The sequence below is a fragment of the Lathamus discolor genome, chromosome 6 (assembly GCF_037157495.1).
Source record: "Lathamus discolor isolate bLatDis1 chromosome 6, bLatDis1.hap1, whole genome shotgun sequence".
NCBI lineage: Eukaryota > Metazoa > Chordata > Aves > Psittaciformes > Psittacidae > Lathamus > Lathamus discolor.
The window spans coordinates 22656157-22668509 of NC_088889.1; the positions used below are offsets into that span (position 1 = coordinate 22656157).

At 38.0% G+C, this 12353-nt stretch overlaps 1 protein-coding gene across 1 annotated transcript in view; it reads right to left on the reverse strand.

The window, feature by feature from the left end:
- Nucleotides 1-2741: 2741 nt before the first annotated feature.
- The window catches only part of ADSS1 (adenylosuccinate synthase 1), a 29181-nt gene continuing 19569 nt past the window's right edge, over nucleotides 2742-12353 (reverse strand). Inside the window, exons 6-13 of the mRNA XM_065684208.1 lie at nucleotides 12157-12264; nucleotides 11720-11801; nucleotides 10634-10760; nucleotides 9058-9212; nucleotides 7751-7875; nucleotides 5735-5832; nucleotides 4428-4577; nucleotides 2742-2923 (exon numbers count right to left, since the gene is read on the reverse strand). Of these exons, the coding sequence (XP_065540280.1) occupies nucleotides 2871-2923; nucleotides 4428-4577; nucleotides 5735-5832; nucleotides 7751-7875; nucleotides 9058-9212; nucleotides 10634-10760; nucleotides 11720-11801; nucleotides 12157-12264 (898 nt within the window). The 3' untranslated portion in view covers nucleotides 2742-2870. The remainder of the gene's footprint in view (nucleotides 2924-4427; nucleotides 4578-5734; nucleotides 5833-7750; nucleotides 7876-9057; nucleotides 9213-10633; nucleotides 10761-11719; nucleotides 11802-12156; nucleotides 12265-12353) is intronic.

Here is a 12353-nt window from a genome sequence, read left to right on the forward strand (position 1 = left end):
TAATTACTGTACTTCCAAGCATCTTTATGCTTAAATAACTTCATACAAATGAAGCACCTTTCACAGTGCTTGTAGTAATTAGCACTTACCAGGCACCTTTCAGAAGTGCTTTGCAAACATTAAGAAAGGTCAGAGATCTCATTGCTCTTTTATTTGAGCACCCATAAATTCGAAGCATACAGCTTCCTCCATGTCAGAGCAAGGACTGCAGGGCTTGACCTGCAGGCCTCCAAAAAACAGTGCAGAAGAAGTGAGGGGGTATTCCTAATGACTATTTTACAGATTGAAAAAACAGTAGGAGAGAGATTAAATAACTTGTCAAAGATTAACAAGGGAGTTGTAGCTGAATTTAGATTCATGGCTTTGGGCTGGGGTCTTTTTGTGTCTTTTTTTAAGAGATAAAGGTATCGCCTTGTGGCATAAAGCTACAGCCTGTGCTGAACTGGGGTATAAAGAGACTGCTCTGCAGCTGAAGGGTGTAAGAATTCTGCATTACAAGCAGCAATACACCCATAAACAGTTAAATGTAGTGCTTGTACCATTACTTTTGTAATTACTCCTTGGCACAAATGGGTTTGAATATTAAATGTTATTTAATATTGCACGAGAAAAGACAAAGGAGATGAGTATGACAGAAGATATTCCAGGTAGGTTTTTCTTTTTCCCCCATCTTGGATGCAAAGAACATTACCACTTTGTACCCCTGGAGTTATCATCTAAGAAAAAGGGTATTTTTTACATACTACATAATGGCATTATTGGGTTGTGATGCCATTTCCACAGCCCCTGGGAATGATACAAAAATATCGTTCTAGCTCTCTGGGACATATACAGGAAAGGAACATTTACTGTGAAAATTCCACAGTTAAGGAATATCTCTATTTTTAGTACATTCTTTTTCTTTTACAAGAGATAAGCCTCTTTTGAGAGCTCTTGGTGTTTGACTACTATAAATTAGAAGATCCACAAAGAAATCCAAATTTATTCTTGACAGGTCGGGCAGAGAACAGATTCAGAGCAGCCCTGCAGAGAAGGACTTGGGGGTGTTGGTCAATGAGAAACTTAACATGAGCCGGCTTCCGTGTGCGCTCGCAGCCCAGAAAGCCAGCCGTATCCTGGGCTGCATCAAGAGAAGCGTGACCAGCAGGTCGAAGGTGATCCTGCCCCTCTACTCTGCTCTCATGAGACCTCACCTGGAGTATTGTGTGCAGTTCTGGTGTCCTCAACATAAAGAGGACATGGAACTGCTGGAACAAGTCCAGAGGAGGGCCATGAGGATGATCAGGGGCTGGAGCACCTCCTGTATGAAGACAGGCTGAGAAAGTTGGGGCTGTTCAGCCTGGAGAAGAGAAGGCTGCGTGGAGACCTCATAGCAGCCTTCCAGTATCTGAAGGGGGCCTTCAAGGATGTTGGGGAAGGACCCTTCATTAGGGACTGTAGTGATAGAACAAGGGGTAAAAGGTTAAAACTTAAACAGGGGAAGTTTAGATTGGATATAAGGAAGAAGTTCTTTACTGTAAGGGTGGTGAGGCACTGGAATGGGTTGCCCAGGGAGGCTGTGAATGCTCCACCCCTGCCAGTGTTCAAGGCCAGGTTGGACAGAGCCTTGGGTGAGATGGTTTAGTGTGAGGTGTCCCTGCCCATGGCAGGGGGTTGGAACTGGATGATCTTAAGGTCCTTTCCAACCCTAACTATTCTATGAGTCTGTGATTCTGGGACCTCTCCATGGCTTCTGCGTTTTCCAGCCCTGGCTGCCACATGTCATCCCCTTCTATAAATAAGCACTGCATTTTGCTGAGGAAGGTCAAAATGTGTGAGGGGTGTAAATACTGCAGCAGTCATCATTAAGTCATGCATTGATTTATTCTTGGAAACCTAGGTGCTGTGGAAACAAGTGTGCTTAGAGCCACAAGTCCTGTGTCCCTCAACAGAGAACTACAGTAAAATTTTGGAAATTACAATCACTGCACTTGCAGGAAGGAAAGCCTCAGGTTGGCTGAGGAAACAGAATGTACTGTCTCAGCTCCACCCTCCCATGTGTTTTGTACCCTGAGGACACTCTTCCTTCCACCTTCACTCAGTCCTTCCCTACTGCATAAAGATTGCACATCTGGCAGTCTCCATAAGGACTGTCTGTCAGTACAGAGGATATTTGAAAGAATTATTAGACAGGTCAACTTTCCCCAGTTTGGCCCGTCTACAGATGTTATTTCAGATACAGGGATAGGCTCTGTGATAAAAATACTTCAGCTGCACTCCATTCATTTTAGGAATGTTAAAAAATCGTGATATAAAGATTACACATAACTCCGCTTTGCTTTGTGCAGTCAGAAATTAGAACACCCATAAAGCTCTCTACCAAACTTCACTGTATTTTTGGAACTGAAAATCTGTAAAATCCAGCTGATTTAAGTACACAGTATCTGTCTCATTACTGCCAACCCAGATATAGAGACATCTTAACATCTGAAGTTGAAGAACAAATCCAAGCTTCACAATCCTAAAGTTACCCAAGTAAGTACTGGAAAAAAGGCTTAATACTGGTTTCAGCAAGAAGAAATAACTCTATATGGATGTAAAATACTTTCAAACAGCAATATGACTCAAATTTTTAAAAAATATTTTTCCTTATTTTGTTAATAATAATTTATCCATTTTGGTTTTGATGATGGCCTCCAAGGAGATTTTACACCAAATTTACTGAGAACTTAAAGATAAATAAAATGCTACAATACAGAATATACATTTTGTTTCTATTTAATTCCTAGAAGAACATGTTGGTTTTAAATAGCATCTCCATTTAAAGAGGAACCAGTAAGGAACAGAGGAACTCCAAATTGTTCTTCTCATTGCAGAAGTTCTTTCTTCGTTTAAAATAGCTGGATCATTGACTCTCTTGATTTTCCAACTCCGACCCATTTAACTAGGGAGCAAAACGCATTCATTAGAACAATTACTGAGCGTAAATATTAGAATCAATGAATTGAATTAATTTTCACCTGTCATCACGCTTCACTACAAACTGTCCAGTTTTGTGCTGAAACAAAACTTCCTAAGTTTTACTGTCAAATAACGCTTTACTCCTGCTGCGGTACCTGACTAGAAGTGCAATATACTGAAGTTTGAAAGCATGAAACAATTGTAGCATGAATACAAAGCAGTGCAGATGGAAGACCTAACAGAAGGTCAAGCATGTATTTTGCAGGTTTCACTGTCACTGTCTCGAGTGATAAGACGCCTATCTAAATCCCTGCAGAGAAAGAATCAAGAGCTCTGCCAGGATGTGAAGTTTGCTTGATGTGGAGAAGGAGATAGTGATGCACATGTACTTTAACATGGTTAAATGTAAGGCTATAATTAAAAACATTATCCAGCCTGAGCAGCCACCTCAAATATCATACTATAATTGTTTCACTACAGTTCGTGCAAGTGGAACATACTATAGTTTCTATAATATATAAATTACATTATAGAATACTATAGTTTCTCTAATCGATTGCCCATTGATACTATAGAATTGACTGTAGGCAGGTCTCCTTTAGCCATCAAACCCACCAAGGTACCCTGCCTTCACACAGAGAACCAGAGAAATAAAATAAGGGGAGCCTTATTTTCATATCCCATTGCCCACATCTGTGTCTATGACCACACACAGACTAATCACTGAATTTCAGGCTTCCTAATCCATGAACAAGACTGGAATTGCCACAGTTGTCAGTATCCTGTACTCCCTAAATGTGACCTTCGAGTGCTTTATGGAAAACAAAAGCACACATGCCAGCTTTCTAAGTTTGCTGCTGTGGAAATTCCTTTCCAAACTCTACTATTCATGCCACACCTCCTGGCACCTCTAGAACTCCAGCAATTAGGTTTGAAGAAAACTGGGTGGCTTAACCTTTGGACACTGATTATGTTAAGATTCTCACTTTTCCGAAGTGGCAGAAGTGGGCCAAACAATCTTGCATCCATTAAGCAATACATTTCCTTATATGGGTAAGTATGGAAAAGAGTTGGGAAAAAAAAAAAGGGAAATCTGATTCTATGTTCAACAGGGATGCAAGTGCAGGAAGTGAAATTGAGAGATTAAGACATTGAACTAATTGCACTGAAGCATGGTACGCAGATCCCTAAATTTTCTCTGACAGAAGGCAGCAGTTTGCCAAGAACAATACACATTTATCTTTCCCCTGGTTAAATCCTTGTCAGAGCATCTTGGAGCTCTCTGCAGCACTGCAGACCTGCCTGCAAAACACCCAGCTTTGCTGCTTTTTGGCAAGCTGTCATTTACCATCATCAGCCCATCCATAGGCAGCTACACTGCCTCCCTCCCAAACCAAGCCAATCCCCAGCTAAGGACTTGAGCACTTTTATATAGCTGTTCCCAACTGCTGTGGCATCCTCACATATACATCTACAGAAAGATCTACCTGGCACTCCAACATGGTTTTCCACACAGCGGATGTAATTCTGGGCCTTGGGTGGGAGGTCCTCCCACTTTCGTGCGCCAGTCGTATCGGTCTTCCAACCAGGCATTGTTTCATACTCTACTTCCACCTTCTGTAGTATCTCCTGATTAGCTGTGGGAGAACAATTTTTGTCACAGTTGATTTTAGCTACTTTACCTTAAAAGAACACACCTAAGGTACTACACCAACAAAGTCTTTTGACAACATTTAAAATCTCATAGATAAATAATCACTATTACTACTGGTCAGTTCATTCTTTCATAATTTAAGATTAATGTCTGTTACTTGGGAAGGTAACTCTGACTCAGGAGGATCCAGGAATACAGTTTCCTCTTCTAAAAACTGTAGGATGCACTCTATGTTGTCAGAAGATTACAGTCTCATTTTTGAGGAAACAAGTTATTTGAAGTTTACAGGAGTTCCACTTTGTGGTTCAGATTTGCACATAATAAAATGTAAGTCCTCCTGTAGACAAGGCACTACTGTCTCAAATGGTTTTAGCTTTTTGGAACAGTATTAAACCAGGGCTGCTAAAAATTTAGCTATCTGCAAGCTTTTCCACATTGGAATTATCACTGTGTCCACAGCCAGGAACTACCATCAGTGGTGCGAAAGCTAGCTGCTGCCAGCCCTCCCCATGCCCCTAGAGTCCACATCCTAACAGAACAAACCCTTCATCTTGGCACAGTCTGTCACAGGTATCTTGAAATCATCATTAATGTAAGAAAATTACGTATTACCACATCTTAAAAGTTTTAAGATGAATCATGTTGATAGGCAATATATATTTTCATTAACTACACTGTTGTTGCTGTTAATTACAGTTATATGACAGTATACCATAAGCAGCTTTATTCTGCTTGTATCTGTCTCATTTTTGCACAGCTTAATCACTGCTTTTGATTTTACTTTACTTCATTCAAAGCTTATTGCCAATAATACACAGTCACTGATTCAGTCTTGCTGACTTTCAGATCCCTGGTGTTGCAAATAAAAAAATCTAATAGGACAAGACACAGAGGGCCTAACACAAGATTTCATTTGCTCTGAACTTCTTGTCAGCATATGTACAGATGCAAGGTGAATGGAAAATGCTAACGTACTGATACAGCAGCCTTTATACTCATACTACAGTTCCACAGACTTCTACAGGAGGTCTAACATTAAAGAAATCAAGACTGATTTTAAAAAGCAAACAGGTCTTACCCATTAGGTGTGACTTAACAGGCAGGAGAGAGAAAAATGGTCATAGATATTTAACAACATACCTGGAAAATACGGAATTCTTTTTCCACCCAGTTTGTAAGCAATACCGATTTTAATTTCGTCAAGGACATCAAGAATATCCAGTTTTGTTAATGCCAAACTGTACAGAAAACATAAGTTAGTTACACCCATGATGGATCTCCTCTTTAATCCTTTACACCTGTCTTTTTCATATACATACTTTTTCCCTCCCCCCTTTCTAGTTTTGTACTCACAAGTCCAACCCAGGCAACCCAGCAAGCAGAAATATACAACTAAATTAAACTATGAATGCTGCTAATTGAATTAACACCTCTGGAATGAACACATCTGAGTTACTAAGAATTCCAAATGCTTCGTTGCTCATACAGGTGCAGTGTTCAATTCAGTGCATGAAAATGTAAGCCTATTATGTAAAGTGGCATTTACTGGACTTGGTCTGGGTGTGTATGACAGCATGTCCCTTTACATCACTACTAGTGATTATTTCTGTTACTCCTACTGATTCAGAACAACTTTAACAGACTTATTTACTAAATTACACTTTCAAAACAGACTTCACAAGCATAAGCTGGCTACTAAAATCACATATACAGTTCAATAGGAAGGACCCCAGCCTGACTTTAAGTGCCTGGGCTGTGCTACCAAGGTTGTCAGTTTAATGAACCTTTTCTCATCTTGTGAATGAACACAATGGAACACAAAAATGGAACCTCAAGAAGGCACTGTAGCATTCACTGATCAGAATAAAGCTGCATTTTTAAACTAGTCAAGACTAGTGCCTGGTAAAAATGCGAGTAGCTAAGGATTTTGACAGGTAAGTGCATAATAGTCCATGCCATATGTGCTCAGTAAGTATATGATGAATGCAATGATTAAATGAAAAGACCTTTTGGGAAAGAAGCAGCATAGTCAGTCTCTCCATGTTTTTTAACTTCACAGTTACCAAAGATGACATAGTTTTGTTGACAGAAGTGCAGTAATTGTATAGAACTGAAATGCGAGGAAACATAATGCCTTCCTAACACTATTTCCACATAAACTAGAGCTGTGCAAGTTAAAGTACATATAAATCCAAGTTAAAAAATATTTCCTTTCCTCTGACAAACTAATGAACAAAGACCGCTATTATTTTGTAACATTAGTAGCATCAACAATTAAGTCGCAGTTTATAAGATATTTAAGTGCCCAGGCTCATGTGCTTGCATAAATAAACAAGTTTGCCTGAATGCATGAGTAAGTCTATACTTCATCTGAATGAAACTGTAATTAAAGTTTTGCAACTTTTCAGAAAATACAGATTGGTAATTAGTTATAAATAAATAGCTTGTGACAGTTATTAGCATTAGACAAAAGCTAGCTTGAGAGCATTACGGTCTTGAACAGTTCCTTTTAAAGAACCACTTTTCCTTTAAAATATCAATTTAACATATAATTTGAATTACAATAATTTATTGCCTAAGTCACTCAGTCCCAAAGAATATAAATCTCAGCCCATTAAATGAAAGAAATATAACATATAAGATTATAACTTTGCAAATAAATGAACCTGTCAGGACCAGAATGAAAGCTGTGCCACCTGCTGTACACTTTGTGTCATCCCACTCATGTAACTTAAAGAGGTAGTGGCTCCGAAGGACGCAGAATTGGTCTGACAAGTATGCTCCATTTCAGCCAACCAAAGCTCAAAACCAGTAGGTTTTAGATCACGACACATGTCAGTATGAATGCACTGGATCAAGAACACTAGAACAAACTGACAGAAAACTGATATATTTACCCAACCTACATCAGCCATCTGATATAAGCAAAGTGAAAAAGAATTGCTGCTATGAAGTTGTAAAATCACTTGATTTTATAAAAGCCAAAGGAATTAGACCATTATTAGCATTAAGATAATTCGCAGTTGCCCACTGTGAATTATTTTATTGCTTAAAATGCAACACTTTACTGGACTTATATTAATGTTACCTACATATTTATTCTGTGAAGCACAAAATTATCACTTCCAAATGTAGCGCAAAATCAGTGATGCTTACGCAGTGAATCCGTTGATCATATGAACATATTTCAAACTGACAAGATCTAACCAGCCACAGCGTCTCTTTCTGCCTGTAGTTACTCCCCATTCATGGCCACGGGACTGTAAAAGATCTCCAATTTCCTAAAAGAAGACAAAAAGAATACTGATGGCATTTCATTGAAAAATAGCAGAAAATGAATATAAATAATTATGGATGAATAGCAAGAAAAATACAGTTGTTTAATTCCAAGGCCTTTTTGTAGGAAAAATAGAAAAAAAATGAAGCTTTATTAAGAGGGGACTAAGGTGAAGAATAAAGCCCTTCATCCACAGGATGTTTGTATTTCAGTCACTAGCATTTCCAAAATACTTATTTAATATGACTATTTCATGTTGCATGGAGACACGTTTCTTCCTTCTTCCTCTGACTGCAAGATTTGCTTGATGATTCAGCCCTGGTTTTAAATTTTGTTTCCATGTACCTTCTTCATCTGTTTGGCACCTATTGTTTTTGTGAGCAAGACTGTAAATGCTTGGGACAAGACCAATGCTTGTACAACGTTTCGGTCAACAGACTCCTTGGCCACACCTAGGGCTCTCAGGTTCTACCACAGCATGCAACTGTCAACTGTTCCCTTCGGACTGTGTTTATAATATGTTAAAAATGAAGAAGAAACTTTACATTCCTGATTCATAAAACTAAAAGGTATCACCAATTCATTTGAGCCACCAGAGAAAGGTTTTTCATGACTAAATCCTTAAATTAGATTCAGATCACTGACCTAGAGATTGCTGTGTGCATAGCTCACAATCAATACCCTGAGCTTTCTAGTTTCTTGAAAATAAAACCACAATGGACAGCCTAAAAGAACCAAAATCTCTTCCTTTCTCAGTATTTACCAATCTGTGATTGACTGGCTGAAGCACACATCACGCTTATTGTATAAATCACACAGAACACAGGCTGTCAAGCACAGAAGCTGTATATTGTAAGCTGTATAGTTAAGCTTTCCTGTGATGCACTGACAGTTTAGTCTACAACAAACTCTTACCACTGAAACATGCCTAACAACATTACATAAAATGATGAAATCTGGTTTCACATCATTCATTATAACAGAAGTGTGGTCACTGGAATATAACATCATCACATTCATGTTTCTCTCCTCTGATGAAAAATACCTTAATAATGTAATTCTCTTCTTGAGTGACTACTTGAATTATTATTATGGTACTTATTTATCATTGGTATACCTTTATCCTATTCCACTGTCCTGATTTTTTGGCTACTGTATATATCGCATTTTATAACATTAAACCTACATTAATCTGCTCAGTGGGGAATGCTCCAATTCCCACCCGAGTAGTATATGCCTTCACCACACCGTAAACATCACCAACATGCTGGGGAGGAACACCAAGTCCAGTGCATACACCACCTACAGTGCAGTTCGATGAGGTCACGAAAGGATATGTGCCTGTCAGAAAAACACAAGAGCACAGCCCTGTTTCAGCAATGACAAGAAATAAAGATTGATTTTTCCTTTGTGAGTTGAAAGGAGATTTTCACCTGTGTATTTGTCTTTAAAGCTAAACTGAAACAGCAGCCAAAGAGTAAAACAAGTTCTTCTTACATGTACCCATTTTGCTTTTAAGAGAACATGTTAAGCTGTTCTTCCCCAAATTGCTTCCTCTTGTTGTGAATAATACATATTTAGATTTCTAAAGCTCTACAGAAACCTTTCAAAACGAAGGAGTTTTTCCATTCAAACAGCTGAGTCATCCTGGCAATATGTACAAGCGTATTATTAGTGAGCGAGAAGTTCACACAGACAAATAAAACACACTACTTTCCTACAATTTCTTATAAGGAGGTGTGAAGTATGTGCTATCTGTTCCAATGCATAAGCTTTTCTGCTTTCATCCTTTGCTACTCTCACTGCGGACTGCTCACAAGGGAGAAATTTAAAAGCATCTCAATACTACTTAGGCACTGGATCTATTATAGGACACTGCTGCTGTGTAAAGCTTTTTTCACTGTCCTGTGTATCACAGAAAGTATTTCCACTACATCCACAGAGAGCCTGGTGTAAAGGTCACAGTCTGACATTCCCAGTGCTCTACACAAGCAGCTCTGAATATCTGCAGCAAAAGTCTTAAAAGGCTCTTCACATTCTCTACACTGTGACTCTGGGTTGGAGAATCTCTCCCGTTCTTAATTTCATCTTCATGGAGACCTAAGTGGTTTAATTAGATTCTGCGTAAGAAAGCAGAGATCAGCTGAAGAAGCTAGGCTTACAGGTTATCTGCACCAGTTTAATCCTCCCTCCACTGCAGAGTAATTATCTCAGCAGCACTGCAATGGGTGCCTGGAATGTATGGCAATGTGAATACACATTTAGAAGTAATAGAATCATAGTTAGGGTTGGAAAGGACCTCAAGATCATCTAGTTCCAACCCCCCTGCCATGGGCAGGGACACCTCACACTAAACCATCCCACACAAGGCTTCATCCAACCTGGCCTTGAACACTGCCAGGGATGGAACACTCACAACCTCCCTGGGCAACTGATTCCAGTGCCTCACCACCCAAACAGGAAAGAATTTCCTCCTTATATCCAATCTAAGATAAAGATAAAAATCTAAAATAAAGAATATCTGGAATGAAATTTCAACTCCACCAGAATAAACTTCAGTAAAAATTAATATTTAAACCCAAAGTACTTAATCCTGTTAATGATACAATCTCTGGCTTACTGTGCTTTACTTTTGGGAGATCTGTTCCTATTAAAGACTATTTTGTTGCTGTATTTTCCTGCTCTTTGCAAAGCTGATATAAACACAGATCAAAATAAAACTAATCTCCTACAAGTTAAATTAAGTTTAGAATTTAACATACCAAAGTCAATATCAAGTAATGCTGCATTGGCTCCTTCAACAAGAATCTTCTTTGGGGAGCCATGAAGAGCTTCGTACATAAAATATACGCCATCTCGAACCATGGGTCTTATTTTTTCAGCATATCCCTGCAAATTTAAGTAGAAATGTTAGTTTCCCTAGACAACGGCTGCATGGAGGGAACACTGCTCACTTTTGAGATGCAAAACATACAAACAACCCTAACACACCAGCCTCAATAACTACATTTTACCTGAAAAATACAACCATTAGCTTGTATTTCACTGAAAATCAATAAATGTGTTGAACAACTCACATAAGGAAACATGACTTGTAATGGCATTAGAATCCCATAATTTCTGTGCAATTTCTATTTACAGAGATGTTCTAAACCTACCTCTTTTTGTTGATAAGACTCTCTATATAGTGTGTTTACAGTCTAGACACACTGAAAGTGGACTTAGAAATAGTTCAATATCCAGAAGAAAAAAAAATAGTTAAAACCACTACTCACAAATACTAAAAAGTATCTTTAAATGTAGGGTAGCAGCTCTGAACAAGCACCAGCAAAACCTGGGAAAGGTAAGGGATTTTTTTAGCATCCTCCTTTACTACATATTCACAAAAGATGTTTTACCAGTGGCTCTTCAGAATTTATTTATAAAAAGACATTTTTGAAACACAGCTTCCACAAACAATTCTTCAGTAAGCATGGAAGTCTCTCAGACAGGCTACATCAGTCATGGCTGGAGACTGTTAACCGGAAGTGCCACCCTGTACTCTCTTGATTACTTTAATAGAACAGTTGTTTCATGTCAAAAAAGCAAAGTATTATAGGAGAATTAAATAATCAAAAAAATTCATTTAAATGCACACATCAAGAGAACATTCTATTACAATGCACAGGTACTGCTTATTAAAAGGCTTTGAAATAGTGAAGATACACATTTTTCATTTAACTTGATTAATTAGTTTAATAAACAGGAGTTCTGGTTTTCATAATTTTTACTTTTTAAATTAAGTATTACTGTTTTTTTTCTATATTTTCCCTGAAACTGAACAAATACTACAAGTGTTAAATCCTTACCTTTAGCTTTTTCAATTGTCCTTCTATATCTATTTCCAGTGTGGGAAACATTGACTTGTACTGTTGTGCCAGATTTTTAAACCTGTAAAATATTGAAATCATATCTATGAAGAATATAGTTACTGTTCATAGAACCTTTGGCAAGAACTCAGTTTATATTATATAAGGATATATTCAGAGCTATAAAGAGAAAACACCCAGAACTTCGATACCTCAACCACAGCATTTCCCAATGTACAGAATTACATTTTAAACTGTAAGAAATATTGCGAAGTATGGGAAATAAATATACACATTCTTTCAATTTTTTTGCTCTTTTTAGACAATTTATATACAAAATTCAGACACATATTTAAAAAAAAACTTGTTGAAAGCAAGTCTGTCAGCCAAAATGTATCACTCTATGACATAACATTTAGAAAATAAAACAGTTGTACCTTGAAGAAAATTCATCAAAGTCAGAAAGAAGGTCACAAATTCGAAGGCCTGTGCGTGCAGCTTTGGAAGAATAAGTTGGTCCAATCCCCTTCTTTGTTGTGCCAATACTAATTAAAGATAAACCCCAAACATGTAATAAATACATGTGAAAATACACTTTATGCTAGGTAATATTATTAAAGCTCTTCAGTATACC